At 36.6% G+C, this 26,071-nt stretch overlaps 5 protein-coding genes across 10 annotated transcripts; 2 read left to right on the forward strand and 3 right to left on the reverse strand.

Annotated features, from left to right (window-relative positions):
• Positions 1 to 56: 56 nt before the first annotated feature.
• On the reverse strand, positions 57 to 3,262 carry LOC140781580 (actin-7-like). Its single transcript, XM_073127627.1, has 5 exons — positions 3,127 to 3,262; positions 2,270 to 2,343; positions 1,774 to 2,167; positions 458 to 1,071; positions 57 to 368 (listed from the first exon to the last, which is right to left on the reverse strand). The coding sequence occupies exons 2-5, from the start codon at positions 2,327 to 2,329 to the stop codon at positions 303 to 305; spliced, it is 1,134 nt and encodes a 377-aa protein (XP_072983728.1). The 5' UTR covers positions 2,330 to 2,343; positions 3,127 to 3,262; the 3' UTR covers positions 57 to 302.
• Positions 3,263 to 4,127: 865 nt separating this feature from the next.
• Positions 4,128 to 7,847, reverse strand: LOC140798201 (monocopper oxidase-like protein SKU5). The gene is made up of 9 exons (XM_073151971.1): positions 7,644 to 7,847; positions 7,447 to 7,556; positions 7,020 to 7,290; positions 6,806 to 6,944; positions 6,224 to 6,590; positions 5,753 to 6,118; positions 5,580 to 5,658; positions 4,979 to 5,178; positions 4,128 to 4,462 (listed from the first exon to the last, which is right to left on the reverse strand). Exons 1-9 carry the CDS (start codon positions 7,782 to 7,784, stop codon positions 4,351 to 4,353), a joined length of 1,785 nt encoding a protein of 594 aa, XP_073008072.1. The 5' UTR covers positions 7,785 to 7,847; the 3' UTR covers positions 4,128 to 4,350.
• Positions 7,848 to 11,701: 3,854 nt separating this feature from the next.
• LOC140798515 (uncharacterized) lies at positions 11,702 to 14,379 on the forward strand. Its single transcript, XM_073152374.1, has 3 exons — positions 11,702 to 12,382; positions 12,840 to 13,115; positions 13,749 to 14,379. Exons 1-3 carry the CDS (start codon positions 11,807 to 11,809, stop codon positions 13,941 to 13,943), a joined length of 1,047 nt encoding a protein of 348 aa, XP_073008475.1. The 5' UTR covers positions 11,702 to 11,806; the 3' UTR covers positions 13,944 to 14,379.
• A 210-nt stretch (positions 14,380 to 14,589) lies between these two features.
• Positions 14,590 to 18,075, reverse strand: LOC140783839 (protein NONRESPONDING TO OXYLIPINS 2, mitochondrial-like). Of its 6 annotated transcripts, XR_012108194.1 has the most exons (6): positions 17,833 to 18,067; positions 17,605 to 17,726; positions 17,159 to 17,230; positions 15,370 to 15,615; positions 15,046 to 15,247; positions 14,590 to 14,948 (listed from the first exon to the last, which is right to left on the reverse strand). XR_012108194.1 is itself a non-coding variant. In XM_073130939.1 (4 exons), exons 1-3 carry the CDS (start codon positions 17,878 to 17,880, stop codon positions 17,167 to 17,169), a joined length of 234 nt encoding a protein of 77 aa, XP_072987040.1. In that variant the 5' UTR covers positions 17,881 to 18,067; the 3' UTR covers positions 14,590 to 15,615; positions 17,159 to 17,166. The 6 variants fall into 6 exon arrangements, 2 of the variants coding, with proteins under 2 accessions (XP_072987040.1, XP_072987024.1); XR_012108193.1 differs by having other exon boundaries at positions 15,046 to 15,615; XR_012108192.1 differs by lacking the exon at positions 17,159 to 17,230 and having other exon boundaries at positions 14,590 to 15,247; positions 17,833 to 18,075.
• A 116-nt stretch (positions 18,076 to 18,191) lies between these two features.
• Positions 18,192 to 25,808, forward strand: LOC140783829 (uncharacterized). Its single transcript, XM_073130908.1, has 9 exons — positions 18,192 to 18,465; positions 20,144 to 20,208; positions 21,450 to 21,498; positions 22,712 to 22,806; positions 23,096 to 23,181; positions 23,285 to 23,344; positions 23,435 to 23,516; positions 25,023 to 25,136; positions 25,206 to 25,808. Exons 1-9 carry the CDS (start codon positions 18,279 to 18,281, stop codon positions 25,374 to 25,376), a joined length of 909 nt encoding a protein of 302 aa, XP_072987009.1. The 5' UTR covers positions 18,192 to 18,278; the 3' UTR covers positions 25,377 to 25,808.
• The last annotated feature ends 263 nt before the right edge of the window (positions 25,809 to 26,071 follow it).

A 26,071-nucleotide genomic window follows, 5' to 3' on the forward strand; every position in this document is an offset into this window, starting at 1 on the left:
GACCGACCACAAGTAACTAAAAATAATCATTCTAAACATGATTGAGCCATATATCAGCAGGCAAGTACCAATGGATACATTATCAATTTTTGGCAAAGTAATACATAAGCATACCTCCAAGCAAGCTTCTTGTACAGATATGGGCAATATGCCACACAGCAGGAAACAATTTTAGCAAGAATTAATAACAAAATTATAGGGTAAAAACACTGAATTGAAATTTAACAAACCAACAAATCCATTTCTCAAGAGCTTTCTCCTTCCATCAATGTATGAGGGTCTGAAACAAAAGCCAAGAGAATCTAAAAGCACTTCCGATGAACTATAGACGGTCCAGATTCATCGTATTCTGCTTTTGATATCCACATCTGTGGTACATTTTGTAGGGAAAAAATCAGAACCCAAAATTACAAGCTATGAATGCACAGATAGATAACAAGTGAAGAAAAGTGATTACCTGTTGGAATGTGCTCAGAGATGCCAATATAGACCCACCAATCCAAACACTGTATTTCCTCTCTGGTGGTGCCACCACCTTAATCTTCATGCTGCTAGGAGCAAGTGCGGTAATCTCCTTACTCATACGGTCGGCAATACCCGGGAACATTGTTGATCCACCACTGAGCACGATGTTGCCATACAAATCCTTTCTTATATCGACATCACACTTCATGATAGAGTTGTAGGTGGTCTCATGGATACCAGCAGCTTCCATACCAATGAGTGAAGGCTGGAAGAGAACCTCTGGGCATCTGAACCGCTCTGCACCAATCGTAATGACCTGTCCATCAGGGAGCTCGTAGCTCTTCTCGACCGCTGAGCTGGTCTTCGCAGTCTCAAGCTCTTGCTCATAGTCAAGGGCAACATAAGCCAGTTTCTCCTTCATATCACGAACAATTTCCCGCTCTGCTGTGGTAGTGAAAGAGTAACCCCTCTCTGTCAGGATCTTCATGAGAGAATCAGTCAGATCTCTACCAGCAAGATCAAGTCGCAGTATGGCATGTGGAAGTGCATAACCCTCATAAATTGGTACAGTATGGCTGACCCCATCACCAGAATCCAACACAATACCTAGACAAAAGACAAATAAAGAAGTATGAACCCATTAGACATTTATATCATTCATAACTTTGAATTATTTGGCATTGTGCCCCTTCCATGTCCTTTCTTTATGCATTTTCCCTTGCATTATTTTAACTATGATGGTTCTAATGCTCTACAATGCTTGATAATAATCCTTTGAGAAATCAAATCACATCTTAATCAATTAATATCATTCAAATTATTAAGGACATTAAGGTACTAAAAAGCAAGCAGACACCATGCAAAAAAAAAAGTAGGAAATATAAAGAAAAAAGGATGAGGCTTATTCACCAGAACTAATGAAAGCTATGCTTACCAAATATTCTTAAACACCATGAAAGTAAAGTTGGAAGAGAAGACAAAAGGCTCAATGCCTCAACCTATGTTGATTTAGTTAACTTCTACAGTAGCTTGTTATTCTACTAAACATACAGGGTGATATACGATTGAGGCACAGGGAAGCATATCCATAATTCCATACCACAAGGAATCAGTTTCTTAGCAAGAAATATTGATTGATTCTGTGATAATGCCAAGCAATCTTGATTTTAGAACTGCAAAATATAGATTCTACCAACATAGCTATTCAATGTTTATTGTACGAGAATTCTCTACACAGCACTGACAACAATAATGCTCATTATCAATCAAGGAGACTTTATTTTGTAAGAAGGAAAGATGTGAGCATACCTGTGGTACGTCCACTAGCATAAAGAGATAGCACTGCTTGAATCGCGACATACATTGCAGGGACATTGAAAGTTTCAAACATAATTTGTGTCATCTTCTCCCTGTTGGCTTTAGGGTTAAGAGGGGCTTCCGTTAGAAGAACTGGGTGTTCTTCTGGTGCTACACGAAGCTCATTGTAGAAGGTGTGATGCCAGATCTTCTCCATGTCATCCCAATTACTGACAATTCCATGTTCAATTGGGTATTTCAAAGTCAAGATACCTCTCTTGGACTGGGCTTCATCACCAACATAGGCATCTTTCTGACCCATCCCAACCATTACACCGGTGTGACGAGGCCGACCAACAATACTTGGAAAAACAGCTCTTGGAGCATCATCCCCAGCAAATCCAGCCTATTACATTATTGAAGAATATCAAAAGTATATTGTTAAGACATCATCAAATAAAGTTGGTATGAATGTAACTTGCATAGTGGTATGTGGATTGAATCTCACCTTCACCATCCCCGTTCCATTGTCACAGACAAGGGGCTGAATATCCTCAGCTTCAGCCATACTTTATACTGGATCTGCTCAAAGGTCATTCAGTAGAAAAACGATGAGATCTAAATAAGAAGGACTACTCATTAAAGCTACATTATTGTATTCCCAGAATGCTGTGTACATCCGCAAATGGAAAGATGTAATCAGATAGATGAAGGTAAAGGCAACAGCAAGAAATAGATAATATCATAGTGAGTTGCCAATAAAAAGAGATACATGAATACTACTAATTCAGTAATAATGGGATGATCAAAACTTGCATTTAAGAAAAGCCCCAACAAAGCTGGCGCCAAAAAAGAAGCCACAGAGGCAAGTCATAATTTTGCAAACAGAAAAGATCCGAATGCATGGATTACCTCATGGAGTTAAATATTTTCCCTGTGCACTAATAATGCAAATAGAGAAAAATAAGAAGTCAAGCTACAATACTTAACTTATTCAATGTCGTGTGCATTGAAACATGAATAACACCAAATTGGATTTCCATCTAAAAGTTCCATAGAATTGTTCAGATCTACCGTCTACTCTATCAAAATGAGGCACCCTCCACCCCACCCTCCCTCCCAATTTCACCACGATCACACATAAAAAGAACCAAAAATCTTCCTAGCTATCAATACCCAATACCACTAGAACTACACTGCCCAAGAAGTAAATCGACTAAGATCCCATTGGATAGATACAACACAAAACTATCACTAAATTAACATCAGAGCGATTCAAACAAAAAGGCCAAAAGAAGGACCATTCTCGCGGATCTACGAGCAAGATACAAGGATCAAAGAGATGCAAAAAAAAAAGAGTAGTACCTCCGGAGATGCGCGAGGAGGAGGAGGAGGAGATGGAGAGGAGAGGAGTTTGAAAGAGTGGAGTGAGAGGAGAGGAGAAACGAGGGTGGGAGTTTAGTAGACGAGAGGGTGGTCCCGATTCCAACGAAACATTTGCCTTTCGTAACGCGCGTGAGCTGTCGTTGAGGTGTTGGTTCTGGAAAGTGAGGTGGACAGAGAACGGGACTTATATATATATATATATATATATATATATATATATATATATATATATATATATATATATTGTCGAGATAAATCTAATTTCACGCTTAGATTAATCCTTAATTCCTCTCACGCACACATTATTCAAAGGACAATTTTAAATAACACCTTATATATTTTAGATTTTGTGATTAACACCCTTATTTTTGAGCTAATTGTAATTCGTTCCGTCTAGAAAAACGATATCTAAATAATAATATTTTGATAAGCATAATAGGTTTGCTTTTGAAATATCAAAAATCCTCTCTTCTTCGTTTCTCTCTTCTATTTAACTTCTAAAGAACTCTTTCTAAAGTGCTTTTATAAAATCTAAGCTTATTTCAAGAAGGGTTTTTTTTTTTTTAATTCTTTTGTTACTATAGCGTTGAAAAAAATCTCAGGGGCATTTTCCTAATTTTATCAGGAGTCAAATTAATTATAGTCTAAGATTAAGAGTAATTAGTCAAAATAGTGGTAGGATGTGATAAGAAAAATTAGAGGCAAAAAAGAAACTATTGGATTACAAATAGGGCAAATACAGGTGCCGTTCTAATTACAAAATCACTAAGATAAGAGTTATTATTATTTTTTAAAAAAAATCTCAATAAAAATAAATAAATATATATATTAGAAATTTTATTCTCAAAAGACACCAACATTAAGAAAAATTGGCAGAAAAGACCTTAGAGAGAGTGGAGAGTAACATTTCCATACTTTAAACTTGATTAGTGAAATTAGTTTAACCACAGCAAAAGTTCCATAGTAGAAAGTCTCGCCACATGGACAATTTTTAATGCAAACTTTTGCTAAAAAGAATGATAATATCTGAGGATTAAAGAGAACATATCGAAAAGTTAAAGGAACACATATTTGATTAAGTATGTAAATCTACATTTGCACACCTAAATCCCTGTACTCAATGCTGGCCAAATAAAATCTAGCTATCTCATTCTTGCAAAGAAAAAGGCTCCCCAGATTATCACATTATCCGATCTGGATAATTTATGAGACAACTGCAAATGCTGTTGCAAAGAGTAGCATCAAGGTGAGTAGCTTGCTCCTTCCAGTTGCAATTGAAGGGGATGACGACTGTTTTCCATGAGATTCCTGTGGCCTGGAAAAAAAATATATTATGGTTGGAATATTAAAGCAAAGAGTCTATTTTTGTCGGGAATTTATTTGCCTAAATGGTTTATTTTCTAAATTTAATGCCACAAATAATCTGCCACCTAATGGGCTCAATTACAAAATGCTGAACTTAATAACGTTTGAAAGCATTAATAAATTCAGCATTTTACTTGTCATATCCTATGCTATTGCCTCAATTAAAAGTCCTTATATAATTGCAGCAGTAACCACAGCAAGTCTAGATATAAAATATTTGTTTAAAATAAACCACTAATCTTGTTAGTGCTTTAAGCTTCAAGATGTTAAGCAGAGCAGCTTAACAGTTGAAGTATCGCAAACAAACTCATGTATGTATTAAGTCTGAGTGGTGAATTACTTGGATAAATAAGTTTACGAGGCCTGTTTTTAGTAAAATACTCCATGATAGGAGGAGGATTGCAGGAATTTCAGGCAGAGAAAAAGTTCATCAAAGAGAGGAATAGAGGTTTCGGTTGTAACATACTTCTGCTTATCTTTGAGGAAGCCACAATACAAGACATTGTCTGGGACAGTCAGTTCAGTCTTGTTATAACCTTCTGGATCAGCTACCTTCATGTAAACCTCCTGGCCAAGGTACCAGGAATCGAGATTTTGCGCACGTAAATTCCAAATGCCGACATTGTCTAGCGGGATTAAAATAGCAGTCCATGCTCCTGGAAAAACCTGAGCAACAGAAAAATGAAAATATTGTTCACTGACATGATGACAAAGGTATGAGGAGTAGTCAAAGAACTTTGTCATGAAGTAGCACCCCCTAGGATGGTTTCCACCGTAAATTGTAGAACAAGAAGAAGATGAAGCAGTGGATTGCTAGCTCAGGAAAAAAAAGTAATAGATTGATTATAATCATAGTTTGAAGTTTCACCTGACTCGGAACAGGAATGGTCGAAACTTGATGAAAACTAAAGCCAAAATTATCAAGATTTCTGATTTTGACATTTATTTTGGACCGCAATCGGCTAAAACTATTCTATTTTGGCCTAAAATTTCTAGGTGTCAAAACTGAAACTCTGAACCATGATTATAAAATTAAGACTAATAGATCTCTTAATTAAAGTACACACCTGAGTTGTGCAGCGAGAAGCAGCATCCCACTTATTGTACGTGCCTCGGTTGCTCTCAGTCCACTCACCATAATCCATTCTGGAGTAGTAAAAACCGTCTTGTTAAGAGATACAAGAAAGGGAACACAGCATGAGCTTACAAAAGAAAAATTCTAGCTAGATGATCTACATACCCAACAACAAAAAAGGAATATCCATCCATGTGATAGCTCTGAACAGTAGTATCATTGTTCTGCAGTATAATTTCCACAAAACCTTTGTACGAACCATTGATCACAGATCTTCCAATTCTAGGTGGTCTGTTAAGTGGGCTACTAGGAAAATCAAGTGTGTATATTCCCTTCAAGTTGTAGAGATCAGCAAGCCTTAAAGGAGTATCAGGTGGAGAATAAGAGATTCCATTTAATGTCTTCCGGCGTGTTCCATTGATGACCGCAGGCGGTTCATTCTTCAGTACATAAACTTGAGTGACATTAATAGAACCATATTTGTAGGATCCCTGTGGATTGGGGCGCGCAGCACCAGTGCTGACATTCATTCTGAGAAAATAACAAGTCATCAGAAATAGCACCTAAAACGACGCAATTTTACAACAAATAAAACAGAACACAAAGCAAAAATCATATAACTCAGTGTGTAAAGACCTGATTGATCTCGCCTGGTTCATCGAGAAATATTTGTCATAGAAATCGTTAGGAGGATCAGGGAGAGGACCAGAGGCTTTGCCATTGGAGTTTGAATAATGCAAAACAGCAACACCAGTAACTCTTGTCCAAAGTGACTCATTTACAAACCTAGCACTTGCCACAATGTAGTAGTCGCTGCTTGCGTTCTGATTCATTGTGGCCAAGAAAGAGTAGGACTGACCCACATGGATATCTAGGGTGGTGTAGTTCTGCTGCACAGTATACAATCCTTCTGTCTCTACAAGAAGCATGTTGTGGTTCTGAATTCTGAAGTTCAAGCTTGTTGAGATGCCAACATTGTGTATCCGAAACCGATATGTTTTGCCTGTTCCAAGAACCTCAATTTTTAAGATATTACCGGACAGAAATATTATGGCAATCAGCCAAAAAGAATAACAGAGCCGGTCTACCTAATGTTGGTAACCAAATTTCGCTACTGACAATTTCAAAGCCAAAGCTACTGATAGAACGAAGGAAAGATGGCTAATATAACTGTAGAAAGCTCTATTTTTTCTTCATCAAAACAGCCATGAAGTATACCTGGTTCAACGTTGATTGTTTCATACTGAATGCCATCCGGAACAAGTGTGGCATTGTACCGGTACGGCCCCTTCCCATTCATTAGAACACCATCAGGCATTCCTAGATCCTTCCCATCATCAAGCATCTTCCTCAAGTCCTATAATCCACATCAAGTTGAAAATAGAAACTCCATGCCTACCAAAATCTCAAACCAAAAAAAGATTCTACAGACCGTGTGGTTCTTGTTGTACCAATCACCAATGAAGAGGGTGATATCCCCGTCAGGCTTCCCGAACGGCACGGCGATCACGGCCCGGTTATTGACGGTGATTCCGCCAAATCCCCCGGCAGCCCTTTGGAAGCCCACGGAGGGGAAGTAGAAGAAGCTACCAATCTGGTCCTTGACTTGGAACTGGTAGGTCCAATTCCACCCTGAAGGAATGGGGCAGTTGGTCCCCAGGACCCCATCCTGCCAACAATTCTTCCTCTGTTGGATTCCGTTCCTGTCAAAAGCCCCTCATACAATAAAAAATTCAAGAAAACTGAAACAAAGATCCCTCCTTTTCTCATTTCCTTCATGTCAAACCTAAATGAAAGTGAAGAAGAAGAGCCCAATCTATATATATCTATATAAAGATCCAAACTTGGAGTGACCATACCATGTAATCAGCAAGGGCTCGTCCAAGCTATTGAGGACATTAACAACCACGTTCCAGTTCGTGGTAATGTTCACGACAGGACCCGGAAATTGCTTGTTAATTGCTATCACCTGCAACAACTCAAGATTAAAAGTACAAAAAAAAAAACAACCAACTTGGCATTTTTACAAACATTTAAAAGGGAACTGCAAGACCACCTGCTGCTCGACGCCAAGAGGAGCAGCGGTGATGTAGGAGACGTCCCAGTCGAAGTACGCGAAGGGGTCCCCGGCGTAGGCGGCGCACGCAAATATTAAAGCCACCGCCGCCGCCGCCAAAGAGAACACCGGCGTCGCCATTACTATTGCAGTCTCTTCTCTCTCTCTCTCTCTCTCTCTCTCTCTCTCTCTTTCTGTACAACTTTAACTGCTTTCGGTTACATTACAGTGCATCTTTTATGAGCGTTCTCTGTCTTCATCTCTAGGGTTTGGATGTCTCTGTTGCTTATAACAAAAGTAGAAACTATTCAAACAAAATCTTAAAAAAAGAAGAAGAAGGTGGATATATAATTCATTTTAATCGTTGGTTTTCTTTTTTCTTATTTTTAATTCAAATTTTTTTATTTGTAATGGAGTGTGCAAGGGTACGTAGCGGCCGCCAGTGAATCGCCAGTACATCATTAAAAAAAAAACAATGTTAGCTAGAAAGCTCTCACAGGCAACACCGAAGTAAGCTAATCACGATGAAGCCTCGACACGTGGAGTCTGTAGACTGGTTACTAACCTACAGTTCTTTTTGACGGTCATATGAGTCGCCATTTGGAACATTCCGTAGCTTGGGCAGAGGAATGTCGGATTTGGTCAGACGTTACTTTTCTATTCATTTATTTTGGTCTCTTGGATCGAGCTTATATTATATTAAGAAAATAAGTTATATTACTTTTGTTCACTAACCACGGTACCAGATCTCCTCGAAAGTTGTGCAGATTCCATAACTCATCAATCGAGAAAGTTAACCGGCGACCAACCGCTAGAATTTTCACCCAAGAATATTCATATAACATGATATTCTTTTTTACGTATTAATATAAGATTTACTAGAATCCCATATTCTTCTTCTTCCAAAAATAACACAACTATAATACTAAAACACTCTCACCAAAAGCGACTCATTTCTAAGTTATATTACAGTGAATGACGACGCTATAACTGGACTTCTATAGTATGAAATTAATGACAGTAATTATATTATTTAAAAATTATAATAGAGCTCAAATTAAGTTGATTCATATTGAGTTATTAGAGAAATATATATATTATCAAAATTTTATAGAGTAATTAGATTAAATTACTTAATTTGCAATGGAGAGAAAGAGGAAAGAGAGGATATTAATGATCAAATATGCAATAATTGAAAGATGGTCAATGCACTAGGGACTGGTTGGGGCCACCTACAACTCCTACTTTGGTTCAGGTTGCCTCTATAGCTGCTCAAATGCTTCCTTTTCTTCCTATGAATTTTCCCAGATAGGTAGAAAGAGGCCCACCCAAACTATCTTTTTGAAACATAAATGGGTGATTCTTGTGCATGTATAGAAACTATAGAGAGTAAAAGCAATAACTTTGGTAGTTGATTTTGCATTACTTGATATCATTGCATCTCATTTGATTCGTGCATAAACAGTATGTATTTGTAAATTAGACTTTTTTTTAAATATATTTTAATTTAATTTTGTATAAGATAAGTCAAGTTATATACAAAATCTTACTACAGATAGAAAATTACGATAAATTTATAGATATTTCTTAAGTAATATTTCTATTACAGATAACATACTTATTCATAATTTAATAACCGTATACAATTTTTTACATAAAGTTATTCAAGATAATTATTACGCTTACAACTAAATTTTATATATATATATATATATATATATATATATATATATAATTTACTAATTTTTTTTAATTTTATATATGAACCAAAAGGCCAAACGGTAAGCTAAAGGATGCAAAAAGAAAACAGATTAAAGGGCTTTTAGATAATGTACATATAGCATGTAATTTTTTTTTACCAAATATAATTCTTAATGGAGATTCAAACTTATGAACTATGGCATAATCTAATAAAATAATTATTCATATGTGCCTCAACCTATTTGTGTTTCTTTTGCCACCTTAATTTACATCATCTAATAAAGTAGACTCTGCACATATTTCCACCAAACTGGGTTCTATTCCAGATCTACAAACCTTGTGTTCACCAAACAAAACTATTATTGACATCTTCTTGAAGTTTGAGAGCATCTTTGTTTCTGGGTGTTTGTGCTACAAAGCTTAAAAGGAGAGAAAATTTTGGAGCCAACTATATCGGTATCAGTGTAGTGGTATGAAGCTAATCATCATCAGTTTTGATGTTAAACAATGGTTTCAGCTTTACTTTTCAAATGTTCAAATTAAATAAGAGTGAAACAAATGAAATATATTGTAAGAAGTCTATGGCATGCATAATTATATTCCCTTCATTTCACCAAAAAAATTAAAGAAAATGAAAATAAACAGATGGAACTCTTTTGCATTGAATGTAGAGCAAAATTAGAAGTGGGATTTGATGCGTGCTCCTATGTCTGGGTTCATTTAAGTATATTATTGAATGTGTATTAATATATCGATCGTGCATATGTGACGATTTTAATCGCATAAACTAAAATTTTATATCTTTATGTGTTTGTTTTTAATATGCAGAGACATAGAATGCACTGTATCGATGTGTTAGTATATATCAGATAATGCGCCTATGTCGATATTCTTAGGCCGGCTCGTATGAAATTTATACCTCAACGATGCTTTTATATTTAGTACATAGGATAAAAGTTTATTTATATTTAGACCCCTTAAAACTATTATCCATTTTTATATAGTTTCGTTCATATTTTCTTTTGTTGATATTTTGACCTCTTTAAACTATCTAATATTTTTCATCTTAGCGACACAGTAAACTAAAAATATCAAATAACTATTTTATCTTCAACTTCTCTATATTTACTCTACAACAGAGGTAAAATGATATTTAGAGCGATTAAAATTGATCACCAATGATCAACTAAAAGATACGACATTATTGTTGTTGATGATTAATATTACAATTAGTGGATTGAGTTTATATTAGATTAGTGGTTAATTAATACTTACGTTATCCAAACATGTATGGTTGTGTTAATATTTAAAATTTTAAACACATTGATCCGAGCACAAATCTATTAATACTTATAAGAGGTGATTAATAATATAAGCACCAACTTAACACGCCAGCGTGGCAAGGTTTCCAAATCCCGAAAATGCCCTCTCGAATCCGGCCAGATGCTGATAAAATCCACGTGAGCAGCCATTGTCCAGTTCGGATCGTGTTGTTCTCACTTAGATATCCGACGTGGACATTTGTAAAGCACTTCCCGTGGGCCCACGTATACTTCCATCTGACGTGGAACCTTCCAGGATATAAAGTTACATCGGAGAAGGATGTTTACGTAATTAGCGGGAAAAAGGAAGGGTTAATAGTAGTAATACAAGTCTCGTCAAAGGAATCGCTGCAAATACGAATAGATCCGACTTATCCGGCTTATTTTATCTTTTAAATAAGATTATTTATTAAAATTATCATTCTTTTTTTTTCTTATTTTTTTTTCTCTTTGTTCTTATAATAACAAGGATAGAAGGAGTGGAAGAATAATAATAATTAAAGAGTGCTCAAAGATTTTGAAGGATTCATTTGCTTTGCAAATAAGTATTACTTAGGTAGTTAGGTGACATTGGATAATATTTCTGTCTCTTGACCAATTGCTAATTAATATTTATTTTCATTTGAAACATTCAAGAAGACTTTCATTTTCATCTTATAAGATTATATGCCCCATATAATAAAAAGATACAAAGATTAAAATACCCTTTTATTTATAATTACTATAAAAATTTTCTATCCAATTTTTTTTTTAAAAAAAATTATAAGGATAAATATGTTATATAGCTGCTCATGTAATTTAAATTTAATAATTTATAGATGAAAAAATAACGAAAACTAATAAAAAAGGTATTTAAGATATTTTTGGTAGTTTAGATTTTATGTCATTTGTTTTTCTTCGGAGGAGTTGTATGAAAAAAAAGCTAATAGTTCGGGGTCTAAGTAAAAATATTATTTAATAATTCTTATGATATCTGAAAATTCCCATGTTACCCTTCCCCGCCAATGCTATATTCCTCTTCTCCGGAAAGAGTTCATGGTCACCACGACACGGCCTCTTCATTCCCTTGTCTCTCAACTCCATTAGTAGTCTCCTCGCATACTCCTACCTCATCCTCCTCTCATCTCCCATCTCTCAACCATGAGCCTCTTCAATCACTGCGACCTCTTCGCCCCTCCTCTCTCCCCCCATTTCCCCTCCTCATTCCACCCCTTCGACTACTACGCCGACGATTGCCTCGCCCTCGACCTCCTAAACCCTGGCCCATTCGATCTCCTCTGCCCCATCGATCCCTTCGCCGCTCCCGATCTCGCCTCCTTCCGCTGCTTCCGGGAGCGGGCGGAGACGGAGTTCTGCCTTAGGAGCCTCGCGGATCGGGTCACCACCCTCGAGCTCGGCCTCGGATTCCATGGAGACGTCGACCGGAAGTACAAGTGGAAGGCGGAGATCAAGGGGGACCGGAAGTATAAGTGGAAGGCGGAGGTGAAGGCGAAGGGGTCGGGAGAGAACAGCGTGAAGTGGACGAAGACGATCGAGGGCGGTAGGGTGGACGGCGGAGATGTCAAATACACGTGGACGGAGAAGAGGAAGGGGTTGGGGGAGAAGAGCGTGAGGTCGGCGGAGATTGATGGGAAGAAGAAAAGGAAGGAGAACGCGTGCACCTCGCGCGTGGTCGAGATCGGTGATGGGAATCCTGGACCCATTGTTATGAAAAAGGTGCATTTTTAGAGTCAATTTCGCTAAAAAGTCGTTTTTTTTTTCTCGTTATCTTGGATAAGATGGCCCTTTGATTCTGAAGAAACTATAAGTTCCGAAGAAAGTAAGCCTTTTAGCCAATGTTGGAAGGTTCTGTTATCGAACTACTCTTTAATTATAACTAGAATTAATGCATCAAGCTTCTGTTCTATATGTCATCATGCTTGCAATCTTGAAGTTGATGAAGTTTCTCTCGATTTCTTTCTTCTAATGCTCGTTTCTTTCCGTGTTATTCCTTTTCTCTGTATATGATTTATTAGCTTTATTCAAGTTGATCTGTCTCCTTCATCAAATTCCTTCTATTCTCCTTTTGTATAAGCATATCATGTATCAAGACTTGTACTTTGTGAAATCAACATAAATGGCATACAAATCGTACTTTGTAACTAATGGCATGTCTATGTCTATTCGTTCAAAGTCTTTTGCCAGGAGATGTGACAAGGGTAAGCAGAGGGAATTGTCACCACAAGATGCTGCATTGCTAATCCAGATGAATTTTAGAGCTCATCTGGCCCGGCGTTCTCAGGTGCTTCGCTGCCTTCGTGATCTGGCAATTGCCAAAGGGAAACTAAAGGAGATCAGAGCCTTGTTCTGTAACTTTTCTTATAGGCGCCGGATAGCCAATGATGCAGAAGAGCGCCAGAGGTTTGCTGAGAGAATTATTGTCCTCCTCCTGACTGTTGATGCCCTTGAGGTAGATATTTTTAGCTACAATGTTTGCTGGTGTTTCCGTTACATTTACTGATTGGTGAGCTTCTATTTTGCACTTGATTTGTTACCTATTAATGCCTAAAACCTTTTGAGCACATAAAGTGGCATAATTCTATCATTTGCATCTCTTCGCAGCGTTACCATCTAAGAGGTGTTAAAAGTTTGGTGTAGCAGGTTTTGTGATTCGCCTGTCTTTATGCATATGGTATCCTAGTGTGGAGCCATGAGATTATGAATGTGAAAGAAACCAAAGTTCATGGTGAAGGGCTAATTTTGCTTTGCAAGCAACTTTTCTCTGAAGTTATACCTTTTGATTGGAATGACCAGATTGGGAGCATTATGAAAAGCTTAAGATCCATATCCATTAATTAAACCATGCTGGTTTGGAAACTGATAAGGATATTTTATTATCTGAGTTTATAGCATCTGATACTGTAGGTTTACACCTCTCTAATGGATCTTATGATCTGTAAGTCATACTTATCTGATACTTGTTTGCCTAGAAAATAAGAGAGAACTAAAAGATGTATTGTAACAGGCTTCTCATATTTGACAGAAATTCTCTCTTTCGACAAGTTCGCATTTTCTAACTGTCCTTTCTATTCGGCTATCTTAGGGGACTAATTATATGGTAAGAGCAGCAAGGAAGTCTATGATTGAAGAACTCGAGATGATGCTGGAGGTGGTCGATCCTCAGCCTCCTGGGAATCTGAGATCATTGAGACATAGAAGATTTAATCTCCCGGATGGTGGATCTATCTCGAGGGTGATGACATCCGGTGTGGCGGAGATAGTCGAGATGCTTGGATAAAAGGATCATTAGAATTTTCTGCCTTTCTATTGAAAAGGCAACTTATCGCTGAAACTTCCTTATTGAGATTGGTATAAAGAGCTATCGGTGCTGTTTGCAAGTGAGATTGGCATAAAGAGCTTTGGATGCTTGAGGTTTGGAAGAATGTCATTATTTGCAGTGTGTACTTGCAATGGTTCTTGAACGGTTGGTTGAACTTCTCAAGCTGAACTGTTGTGTGTTTATGTAGAGTTTTCTGATGGTATTGTGCTAGAAGAATAAAACTTGTTGTTTGCCTGCTATGGTGTTAGTCAAAGAGCAAAAACAGCTAGCCGTATAAGGATGTTTACTTGTTCTCATTGTTTCATCTGTAAGTCATTTATTTTGGGTGCATGTCACAATGTTGATGACAATCTTTCTGAAGCTTGATTAATTTAATGTCATGAATGTTCGTTGACACCTTTCAGTTGTCATATTATTATTCTACTGCTAATCTGAGCCTTTTCTTAGCTTCTGGTTAGTGGTTTCTATTTCATCTCTCATCCAGAGGGAGATCGTGATGACTTCGTACACTATGCATCATAGAAATAATCTTAATTGGCAAGATTGGAAAAAAAATAATGAAGTATGATATTAACACTTTCACTGTAATAAAAAAGAAGATATGTTGGATGAATAGACACTTCCTTTAGCTCATATCATCAGGTATGTATCTATTACATGACTTTTCTTTACATGCTCATGCTTGTTGATAACCACATTCTCCCCTGTCAGCCATCGGAGGCAAATACTTTTCGGACTCTTCAACCGGTAACATTCTCGCCGGCTACATCTCCAATCAACTCAATGCTCATGCAATTCTCAGCTTCCTGCTTCAATTTAGCCACCATCCCTGCGCTCGGTCCTTATACGCTGATCACTAGCAACGACCATCATTAATGGGATGGGGTCGCTGAGGCTATGTGCTGAGAATGAGCTTGGGTGAGGAGCTGGTGGCCAGTCTTCTGCTAACAAGGCTCATGGTGGCTGAGGTTGCAGGGAAGATGAGATCAAAGAGAGCTAATAGTATGATTGTTTCTGTTCAATAGCACTAGATTGATATGAAAGAGGGAAGTGAGCATACACTTTGCAAGTGACAGGCTCCCAGTCTACAAGTGGCTCAAACAATGTTTGGCATCACCTTTATGGGACATTATTGATTTATTTTCTTTCATTTTGATCTCAAGAGCAAAAATGTACCCATCCGAAGCCTTAGGGGCATCATATTCACTGGAACAATTATTGATCCATTTCTACATTCAGATGCCTCTTTTCCATAGCAATTCCTACATCAACAACATGAACCATAAATATCTGCAAGTCTATTTCTATCTTCTGTCGCACTTTGGCTACAAAAGATCGAAACCAAGATAAAAGAAATGAGCGAAGAGATTGAGAGAAATTTAACCAGTTGATGAAGTATGAAGATAAAGATGTTCTATCTCCGGTAGAATGATCAAGAAATGGTAAATAAAGGGAACATTTTCAATCAAATTAATTTCTGACATGCTTCACGGAACATCTATAGGGATTAAACTTATCCATCACTGTTTAAATAACAATGTTGCAGAAGTGTCACAGTTTTCTTCCACATCCAGGGCAAACTACTGTTGTGGTAGCTTAAGCAGTCACCTTGGAACAGATAGACCAATCTCTGAGAAATGAAACCATTATTAATATTAGGAGAATGGAATGAGAACACAAAATATAAGGGAGTTGAAATCAAGACAAGCAAGGACTTAAATATAAGTCACGGATAAATTTATGCTGGTGCATTAAGTCTTTCTATTATACAAATTATGTTTGCATATATCAAGTAGACTTCCAATTAAAAACTCAGCAGTATATTGAATGCATTCTAAGCCTCATATATCATATTTCGCAACAAAATAACCACTAAAAACTAGAATGTTTTTGAAGATGAACACATAGCTGCAACAATTCAGGCACGCCACCATGCGTAGTATCAACCAAGGATCATTTCACGTACCATCAATACCATCTGGAAGGAGGACACTGTATCATACTTTACATTCTATATTCATTGAAAGTCAAAATAAATTACCTTAAGAATATAATTAGCTGCTTCGAAGCACCCAGGATAACATAAAATACTGTTCCTTCCATAAGAATGCCCATCATATGTAAGAAGCACATGGCATTTATTCAACTATGTTTTTCCTTCTTACAAATTCAGGTTCTCACAAACATGGAAGTCTAGGAACTTCTCACACTAACCTCCATCCTTCAGAAAACATTCAATGATTCATATATAGATTCCAAATTCACCACATCATATGACTAACTTATAGAAGTTAATGAGTTTGCAGATAGATGTCTTAGACATCTAGAAACCTACTTAGAATATTCATCTTTGTTAGCATTAAAAAATTATAGAGGTTACTCGATATTATCGAATTCAATACTCTGACAAATGCTGGCTATTTTGGCCAGCATTCAAGAATGATTGCTTTCAGTCTTTTCCTTGTACAGTCCATTTTAGCCGACACATCTCAAATCTGTGTCACTCAAAATCTAGATTCAGATTTTATTTTGCAACAAAATAAGGCCTAAAAGACCAAAATAATTCAGAAGAAGTTAAGGGATGGCAGGAAGGAGGTTGTATGATTAAATACTTTGTAACAACATTATGGTTCATTTCCTTATTGATGATCTTAATAAGAAGATTGTTGATAAAGAATATCCAAAGAAATACCGGGTTATGTAGTTTGAAATCATTCTTACATGCAACAATAAGGTGAAAAAAATCTTCCTTTTTATGGAAATGACAAGCCAAGAAATTCTATTGTAGTATATACATAGTCCTATACTAGAGAAAAGTTATATGCTTCAATTTATGCAAGTACATCTACAAAAAGGAGTCATCCATCGATTACGATAGCTCATTGCTTCAAGTAAATTATACAACAACGACAACATAAATCACATGTATTGAGATGCACATCAGAGCACTAAACGATTTGCAGGGAGGGGCATGAAAGAACACACACACACACAAGGAACAAGGCAGACATTCTGTTGGCAGAAACAAAACAGTGGCATTGCAGTTTACATGCTGAAATAACAAAATTGCAAGCTAAATTATCTTGTACATAAGAAACAATCATAATAATTTATTACTATGATGTCACATACGTAAAAAAACAATCTGCAGTATTCTAACAAATTCTGCATACTTGATCTTCTAGAAGCTATCAGGTCCAAGATGATCCAGTTTGTCTCTTTCAAGCACTAGCATACTCATGTGCCTGCAGGAACCATACATCTCATGTTGGTTTTGAAATAGGATAGATATTGCTAGTGATGCAAATAAACTTTAGACGTTTTGCCCAATCACTATGAACTCCTATAACCCATTGGAATCTAAGAAAGTAGACAGCTTGGCTGCATATTCTCTAACTTGCTTCCGTTGTTAGACTCAGCAAACATGCATATCTTCCATTACGTAAAAGTAATAATAATCGTCTACCATAAGCAATCGACTTATTTGATATTTTCAAACTTTTGGAATACAAAGGATATATCATCAATATTACCTACATGATCTGTTAAACAAAACAATCGAACAATTTCTAGATTTACATTCATATTTGGAATATTAAACATAGAGTGAGAAGAGTACCCTGTGAGAGAGCCCGACAGCTCCGCGACGACGAACTGAGGCACGAAGTCAACCTCGCCGCCGCAACCGCACTGTGGAGTGGGAGAAGAGATCCACTGCAACCTGCCAATTCTACGGGTAGCCTAAAGAAACACCCCCAAAATGTCATCTTTAGTAAAGAAAATCACATAATTAGGGCAAGAAAGAACACAACCCAGATTGCAGAAAGTAGGATTGGAGATGGAGTACCTGGAGAAGGAGCGGAAACGGCGAGAAGCGGCTATGCTCGTAGAGCATTGAGGAGAAGTAGGAGATGGAGATGGAACTTTGGATTTGGCGAGGAAGGATCTGATTGAGGAGAAAGCGTTTCGATTTAGGGATCTGAGGCCAGTCGAAGCCATTGGATTTGGAGGAAGAGAGGAGGAAAAGAAGAGCGAGGAGGTTTAGGGTTTTTTGGAAAGAATATTTGCATATAACCCGTCTAGAAGACTTATCATTTTTGCATATGCCCCCTCTAGAAAAAGAGAATCTTCCATGATATTTTATTTACGGTAAAAAAAATCCACAGATCTATCTAGTAACTGAGAGGATCCGAACCCGGTTGTATAAGAATCCGATGGGAACTCGATTACTGTTCTAGGTGAAATCTCTCTCTCTCTCTCTCTCTCTCTCTCTCTCTCTCTCTCTCTCTCTCCATGGTGGCCGCGGCGGAGGAAGCGCAACTGGATCGTCTCGAGAGCCAGGTCGAAAACGGCGGCGGGGGTGCGTGGGAGTACCTCTCCCTCGTTCGGAAGCTCAAAGTCCGGCGATCCGACAAGGTCTTGAAGCACGGCCTCTCCATCTTGAACGACCCGAAGACTCGATCTAAACTCGGAGGAGAAGGTTTGATCGGCTCTCAATCTGGTTGTTGCTGCTAATTCTGTTCCTTTTCTCTTGAATTCATTAGATCTGGGTTGCATTAGTTCTTAGGAATTCGGAGTAAATGAGTGATTTTGGCCGTTGGTCTTGGTTGTTTCTGTGGTTTTGGGAAGTGTGTACGTATTGATTTTGTTTACTTTCCTTTTTTCTTTGTAATTTTTTTAACAAATTAGTTTTTTTTCCTCCATTTTGGTTGATTGATCAAAGTTCGTTTATTCTGGGGGTTTTTGTTAATCGGAATTTGTTCAGCTAAAATACAGAGAATGCCTGGTTTAAATTTTGGGTTTTTGTTTTGAGCGGGATATAGTTTCTTCTCTTCGAGGTTTTAGATCTGAGATGCGTTAGCTCATGGGAAATTGGAGAGAATGGATTGGCATTCCAGTAAGTGGGTTCGATTGTTCAGCGGTTTCAGTATGTGGACGTTCTTAGTTTGGGTTGGTTCTCTATCTCGGTATATCATTAAGATTTACTTTTGGGGTTTGTTGATCAAAGGTGGTGCTAGAGGTTCTTGTTATTAGAATTTGTTCATCTAGATGTGGAGAATGCCTGCATATAATTTCTTCTCATATTAAACTGGTTTGATTGTTTTTCCTGTAAAAGTAGAACATGAGTCAAATACAATCTGTGGTCCTATTTCTGGTAAAGGATTAATATCTTTAACTTCAGGGAAATGTTTTACACTTTGCATTATTATCTTATTCTGATTTGAACCCTTCCTCTTCAGTTTTCTAGATCAAATGCCAGGTATCCTGAAAATTGTTCAAATAGCACCTAATTGTTAGCTTGAATAATAGAATTTAATCTTAGACCTTTTTAACTTAACCATATATACCAAAGCACATAGCCTTTATCCTCTGGTTTATTTGAACCACACATATAGGATCTAATGTAAATCAAATGCAACCCAGCATACAAACAGTCCTTTTGAGTGCGCCTTTTGAGTGATGAAAACAAGGGCAATTCGGAGATGGCAAAGATTTAGATATAAAATTGGCAAAATATACCCTTTTGAGTGCGCCCTTCTTTTTAGGATCTACTAAGTTAAGGTTGATCCAGGATATTTAGGAAAATGGATAGTGAAAAGATAGGGTTTGCTGCATCAACAAATAAAGTGGGGGTGGAGAATGAAAGCCTTCCTTGACTATTAACATTAGTCTTCTTATGGAAGAACATTACAAATAAAAATACTAGACTTGGCTAGTTGGCTACTCTCTCTCTATATATTTGTTCAACAAAAATATCAGTTGTGTATTGTGTTCTTAGTTCTGTTATTTTTTTCCTTTTTATCCATGATTTCAAAATTATGGGTTTCCTTTTGTTGTTTCAGTTATAGAACCAAGAAGCCTACAATATGTAGGTGGATTACTACATAGGTTCTTCAATTTAGCTTCATAATATCAACATCCATTGACTGCTTTGAGTAGAGAATCATTTATTATCAGATTCTTTCCTCTTTTTTTCTTTTGAACTTCACATTAGTGTGCGTCAAGATGCCAGCAATTGTCCTGGATTTTTTTCATCATAAAAAGTATTTTATTTTTATCCAACATACTTCTTTGCTTCAAAAATACATCAAGCAATTGCTGGAGCAGTTTCTATGGGAAAGATGGTAATGATCTTAGGATGCTGTCTGTAAATGCAGAATGGACTCTGTACGAGCAGGTGGCAGTTGCTGCTATGGATTGTCAACAACTTGATGTCGCAGAGGTAGCGCATTGTCAATCCCCTATTCTCTTTCCACCTGGACTTCTCTTATGCTCTTGTCTTTTTTCTGCTTTGTTTATTAGTGGATAATTGGATGTGCTTTATTCAAGGGATACTTTTGAATGTTATCTTATTTAGTATATGTTGTCTTGCTGCTGCTTGTGCTTTAAGATCTTCTCGCTCTGTTAATTTACGTGTTGTATTTTATTCATCTTACTGTGTTGGGTATCTAATTCTTCTGAACGAAATTTCTCATGCCAGCAAAAAACAAGAACAAGAACACGATCAACAAATTCTCAGGAAGTAATTTAAAGAACTGATATGTGGGATATATGCATCTCATCTTCTTTGTGGAAAGAAATTTGGTGCTGAATATGCTCTTTTCATTTTTCTACACCTTTGCCAAAGGCTTCTCTCCGTGTTTAGAGATTGATTTCTTTTTTTAACATAACGGCTGTGCTCAGTTGCTTTTCCTAGTCCGTTGACTGGAGTGATGAAATGTGATGATGTTTCAGGTCATGTTAAGCGTTATGGATACTAAAGCACTACTTTCCAGTTAATTGCTTTTATCCAGCGAGTACTACCTTGCAAATACTAATTGCTTATATTGACTAAATATATGGCCATGGGACCTTTATAACATGTCTACTCAATCAAAATATGGTCCATTTCATTTTATTTATTTCCTGATAACCAATTATTTAGCCCCTCTTGTGTTGGATCAGGATATTGAACCTGATATAGTTCTTTATTCAAGCAGGTCATGGTACTTAGTTTGTTTTTAACTGAGATTCAACCTGCTTATTTATGATAAACGAACTTTCCTAATTTTAATGAGATTTTTATAAATGTACATATTTGTTGTTTGTAGGAACTGTAAGGTTATTATTTCATTGTTAGTACCTATAGATACTCAAGAACTTATGGTTTGTTAATAAAATAGGAATTGTTGTTCAAGTCATTGTGCTTTATGGAGTGAAACTTATAAAGGCTCTACCAAAGAGTTGACCATAATTATCTGTTTAATGCATGCAGAATGCCATAACAAATTGTCTAGGTACTTTTTCACTAATCTATTGCCTTGCCATTAACTATTTTCACATGTATAATGATATTGATATCTTCCTAAGATACCTTTGGAAGCTTAAACTGTAAAAGTACGATTTTTTCTGCTATTTTTTAACTATTATATATCTATTTCTGGGAGGGTATCTAACATAGTCTCTAAAATTTTGGCTTAGCAGGATTGTATCAAGACCCTTTCAAAGAAATTTCCTGCCAGTATAAGGGTTGGTGAGTACTTAGATCAGTTTGTATATTTTATTTGATTTTGGCTTGTCAGTTTTTTTGTCTTGTGGGTTGACTAACAGGAGTTTTCCTTGTGGCATGGATACATTATTTGTTTACTAAATGTGTCGTGTTGGCTTAGCATTTCATTTTAGCGCTTGATTTGATGTAATTATTTCATTTATAGTGATGATTGGAGGAAAAGGATCCACATAGCTGATACCGAATTGTTAAAATCACAGGCTTGATGGTCGTTGTTTGGAGGAAAAGGATGTTGCATTGTTTCTTCTTAATCACTAAACATTATTAAGCTTCCCTATACATGTGTTTATTGTGGACTACTTTGGGTCCTTTCTTGTTTTTCTTTGGTAAGGGTATTATTGTCAATGAGTTAGCTAACTTCACACTACTATGAAATATATGGACAAAAAATGCACAAAAATGCATGAGTTAAACATGCGTAGCAATTTGAGAAACTGTTGAATAGATTTTCTTAAACGTTCTTGAGCTCATTGTTGAGATATAGTTGTGAATGTTAAAAACCATATATATTCAAAAACCACCAAAAATTTGGGGAAGGTTAAATGGAATTTCTAGTGTATGCTTTTCATAAATGATTAAACTCCAGTTTCATTTTTATAATACTTATTTTTTTCTCTCTATCTGTATATGCATTTGATTCCAAAAACATGTAGCTTCCAGCAGGGAATATGGTTTTTTTCTGCAGTACTTTTGCTTCCATGACTTCCATTCCAAGTCAAAATAGTCAAAGTTGCCAGAAGTAAAAAGGAAATAAACTAAATTTTACTAGAAGGATATAATGCCCCTTCACTTATCCCCTTCTCTTCCCATCGAAGAGAAACTTTGCCAAGCATGCTTTACTAAAGTTGCAAAAGGAGGGGCACACATGTTTGAGAATCAAATCAATATGATTTTGAACTTCAAAGCATAATGACAAGTTAGTCCAATAAAAATAAAATAGAGAAAAATAAAATCAAGTGAAAACTTCTAGAAATGGAAAATCTTTGATAATGTTCATAAATCATAAGTGCATCGCTTTACTTTGTGCTACTTGGAAAAACACATAGAAAATATGGAGGAAATTAGGAAAATGATAGATAGTATGCCTGTCATTTTATATTTATATTAGCTGTTGAAACAAATACATCGTGCTGTTCTCTTATCTCCTAGCCTTTTATGTCCTTTAAATTTTTTTCAGCTAGATTGGGGGGGATGCTGCTTGAAGCAAGGGGAGCATGGGCTGAAGCAGAAAAAGCTTATGCAACCCTGCTAGAGGATAATCCATTAGATCAGGTACTTAGATTTCAGCTCTGATGCTGATTTTGGTTCTAAGCACAGTTGGCGAGTTAGCTAACTGTATTATCTTTCATAAATAATATAGATTGAATTGCTTATTTCTAGACGTATCTGAATTGCTTGATGTACAAAGAATGCTCTGCCTGAATGTTGAGTACAAATATGTTTTCTTGCTGGGATTGCTTCCTTAGTTCCTTCTGTAGATTTTCTTCCAGCCTAACTAATCATTAGATATTATTATTTTCAAACTATCATTTATAAAGAATTAAAATTTTACTGTATGTAGATTATTCAGAAGAGGAAGGTTGCTATGGCAAAGGCACAGGGAAATATCTCAGCTGCTGTTGAGTATCTCAACAAGTACCTTGAAATGTAAAGATCTGATTTCTCTGCCTTTTATATTACTTTTCTTCACCATTTCCAGTATATGACTATACAGCAATTGAATAGCTAATGCTTTTCAATCATTTATCAGATTTATGGCTGATTATGATGCTTGGAGAGAACTTGCTGAAATCTATGTCTCCCAACAGATGTGAGGCATTTCAATTTTTATTCATGCAACAGAATCTAATTTGATGCATCTTTTACTGAACTTTCTTTGTCTCGTTTTTCCTCTGACCAGGTACAAGCAAGCAACATTCTGTTATGAGGAGCTAATACTATCTCAACCAATAGTACCACAATATCATCTAGCCTATGCAGAGGTAAGTCACCAACCTTTAATGTCTTGATCACTATGATTCTAACATTTGCACATATTTGTTTTTTAGGGGAGTATGTTATGCATCATGCCTCTGAAATTCTAATTTTCAGTATCAATCTTCTTTAGACATTAAGTTAATTTCTCATCTGTTAGCTTGATGATCATCATATATTCTTTGCTGTAGTTTGAGGGCATTTTGATAACTGGTATATACGATGAACTTAACCTGAGCCTATGGGCTGTCTGTCTAAATGTACTACTATTGTGTAGGGTGTTTTTTGGGCAAAAAGTTCAAAATGCAAACTTGATTTGTAGATTGTGAAAGTGAGTGGAGGTCATTGCTGTAGGGTTAATTGGAACTTGGTAAGGTACTAGACCTACGATTTCCTTTCTCCCTAACAGTCGAGTGGCTTCAGCTATAAACCCAAGAAGAGATTAGTTGGTCTACTGCCTTGACTACGAAGCTTTGTTTCCAAACTAGCTTGCTTCTGGCTTTGCTTAATGCACTACCACTTTGTCCTAATGATATGGTAGGAAGACTTCTTTGAAGGCTGACCACTTCTTGAACCAGACATGAATCTTTCAATTCATTTGAAGTGAAATTTGCCTTTTCCTATATATATATATATTTGCTGTATTATAATATTTTTCACTAAATATTTTAATGTTAAAAACATCATGATTGACTGGATAATGAAACAAAGTATCTAATTAGCATCAACTATGTTATCAAGTAATTAAAAATAGAAAAACACTAGAAAATAGAGAATGTAAGGATTGTCATAATTCATAACTCATAAGCACGCCAAATGAGGACTCAAGGAAAAAATTGCGTAATTGTGGGGCTTTAAATTATTTGTTATTGAAGAACATGTACCTAGGAACATGGGCCCACATGGCATCCTGAACCCCCGCTGATAAAGCATGTACATACTCATTTCCTATTATTTATGCTTTATGCGTTCATTTTGTTTTCATGTACGTACTCATTTTTTAAAAGCAGCAGTAACAACAGTAAGTGAACTGAATATGCTTTGAAGTCAGACTACTAGTGCAGTGGGCTACTCCACTTAGGGTACTGGCAATCAGCTATCAGAGGTCCCCCTTCTGATAGTAGGTAAACCCCAGTGACGAAGTCTCTTTTTCTTTTTCTTTTTTTCAAAATTGCCCTTGTCCCCCTCTCTTTCTAACACATGAAATTGTAGAAATGCACTTCATTTCATTGTTACCTTACATAGAGTAATGATGGCACCTTTATCCGTGTTTCCCGACCAAATGGGAAAACATGGATGAGGTATGAAGTAACTTGAGAATTGCTGCCTTATCCACTGCCTGCAAATTTCTTATGGTGCAACCAAATGAGTCTGAATAATTGCAGCAAATCTAATTTCCTTATTTGCCCATGTCCCCTCTCTTTTCTGATTTGCCCAAATCTAATTCTAAGCTTGTTAAAATAAATATATCCATTTTGTTTATCTCAACCACTTGTGCTGTCCTGCTTCATTAGGTACTTTACACTATGGGTGGTTTGGAAAATCTCCAGACAGCTAAGAAGTATTTTGCATCCACAATCCAATTAACTGGAGGGAAGAACACAAGAGCTCTCTATGGTGTATGCCTGGTAAGATATATATGACACGTTCACATCTTCTGCCAATCGTGATTCCTGATGCGAACTCAAAAATTTCAGTGTAGCATGGCCATTAGTCAGCTGACTAAGGGCCGGAACAAGGAGGAGAAAGAAAGCTCGGAGCTACAATCTCTAGCAGCAGAGGCCTTGATGAAGGATTACAAACATCGGGCTTCAGGGAAGCTACCTCTTCTTACAAGCGTGCTAAAGAACATGAAACTCGGCTCATGATTTAGGTTAAGAATTTATTTGCCTGAAAATTCCTATGGAAAAGCTCCAAAGCAGCGAAGTCATGGAAGCTTCTTTCATCGGGCGGTATTTATATGTTAGCTTTCCTCAATCTGCAGTGATGATAACCTTTCCTGAGGGTATTTTGCATTTTACTTTTTTGATTTGTTCTGGGGCAATGGCATGCATGATAACTTAAAACATTTGTGCCACAACATGCCATACCTCATTAAGTTTGATGTTTCAGGTAAATTCCATTCTCTATTACATAAGGAAGTTACGCCGTAACAGCAACTATTCCTAAGCATGCAATCAGGTCAATGATTTTGGCTTGGTAGTTCCTTGCCTGCTATAAGGAAAAAGTTATTGACTGAGCAACTGTAGCTCATTTCAAAGTTAATAATAGATATATCCTTATTTTTATTGGTCCAAGAATCGATTTTACTAAAATTTTCATAGGGATACTGTTGAGTTTTTGATCGTTTATCTTTTGTTATAGTTTTCAAACTATTCTATCAAACTACTACAGTTGTTGCTGTATAAGCATAATATATCTCAGAAAATTAATGTTTTTTTTTTTATGAAAGTGTTTTATTGTTCTAAATAGTTTGTAAATCTATAGTAAAACAATAATATCTTTTGGAAGGAATTGTAGATTAGTCAAAAACTCAGGATTCTTTAGAAAGGCATCATAGGAA

The sequence above is a fragment of the Typha latifolia genome, chromosome 1 (assembly GCF_019914945.1).
Source record: "Typha latifolia isolate L0001 chromosome 1, TyphaL0001v2, whole genome shotgun sequence".
Taxonomy (NCBI): Eukaryota; Viridiplantae; Streptophyta; class Magnoliopsida; order Poales; family Typhaceae; genus Typha; species Typha latifolia.

Excerpts from the sequence above, each read along its gene's own strand:
- LOC140798201 (XM_073151971.1), bottom strand. The coding sequence starts at position 7,784 with ATGGCGACGCCGGTGTTCTCTTTGGCGGCGGCGGCGGTGGCTTTAATA. Across the intron at positions 7,557-7,643 it reads CTCTTGGCGTCGAGCAGCAG|GTGATAGCAATTAACAAGCA; the intron begins GTGGTCTTGCAG and ends GAGTTGTTGCAG. Across the intron at positions 5,179-5,579 it reads CTTCTCGCTGCACAACTCAG|GTTTTTCCAGGAGCATGGAC; the intron begins GTGTGTACTTTA and ends TCTGTTGCTCAG.
- LOC140798515 (XM_073152374.1), top strand. The coding sequence starts at position 11,807 with ATGAGCCTCTTCAATCACTGCGACCTCTTCGCCCCTCCTCTCTCCCCC. Across the intron at positions 12,383-12,839 it reads GACCCATTGTTATGAAAAAG|TCTTTTGCCAGGAGATGTGA; the intron begins GTGCATTTTTAG and ends ATTCGTTCAAAG. Across the intron at positions 13,116-13,748 it reads TGACTGTTGATGCCCTTGAG|GGGACTAATTATATGGTAAG; the intron begins GTAGATATTTTT and ends CGGCTATCTTAG.
- LOC140783839 (XM_073130923.1), bottom strand. The coding sequence starts at position 17,984 with ATGGCTTCGACTGGCCTCAGATCCCTAAATCGAAACGCTTTCTCCTCA. Across the intron at positions 17,727-17,832 it reads CGTTTCCGCTCCTTCTCCAG|GCTACCCGTAGAATTGGCAG; the intron begins GTACTCCATCTC and ends GTGTTTCTTTAG. Across the intron at positions 15,616-17,604 it reads CTGTCGGGCTCTCTCACAGG|AGATTGGTCTATCTGTTCCA; the intron begins GTACTCTTCTCA and ends TTCATTTCTCAG.
- LOC140783829 (XM_073130908.1), top strand. The coding sequence starts at position 18,279 with ATGGTGGCCGCGGCGGAGGAAGCGCAACTGGATCGTCTCGAGAGCCAG. Across the intron at positions 21,499-22,711 it reads TCCTGCCAGTATAAGGGTTG|CTAGATTGGGGGGGATGCTG; the intron begins GTGAGTACTTAG and ends AATTTTTTTCAG. Across the intron at positions 22,807-23,095 it reads AGGATAATCCATTAGATCAG|ATTATTCAGAAGAGGAAGGT; the intron begins GTACTTAGATTT and ends TACTGTATGTAG.
- LOC140781580 (XM_073127627.1), bottom strand. The coding sequence starts at position 2,329 with ATGGCTGAAGCTGAGGATATTCAGCCCCTTGTCTGTGACAATGGAACG. Across the intron at positions 2,168-2,269 it reads ATGGAACGGGGATGGTGAAG|GCTGGATTTGCTGGGGATGA; the intron begins GTGAGATTCAAT and ends ATAATGTAATAG. Across the intron at positions 369-457 it reads CTCTGAGCACATTCCAACAG|ATGTGGATATCAAAAGCAGA; the intron begins GTAATCACTTTT and ends AATGTACCACAG.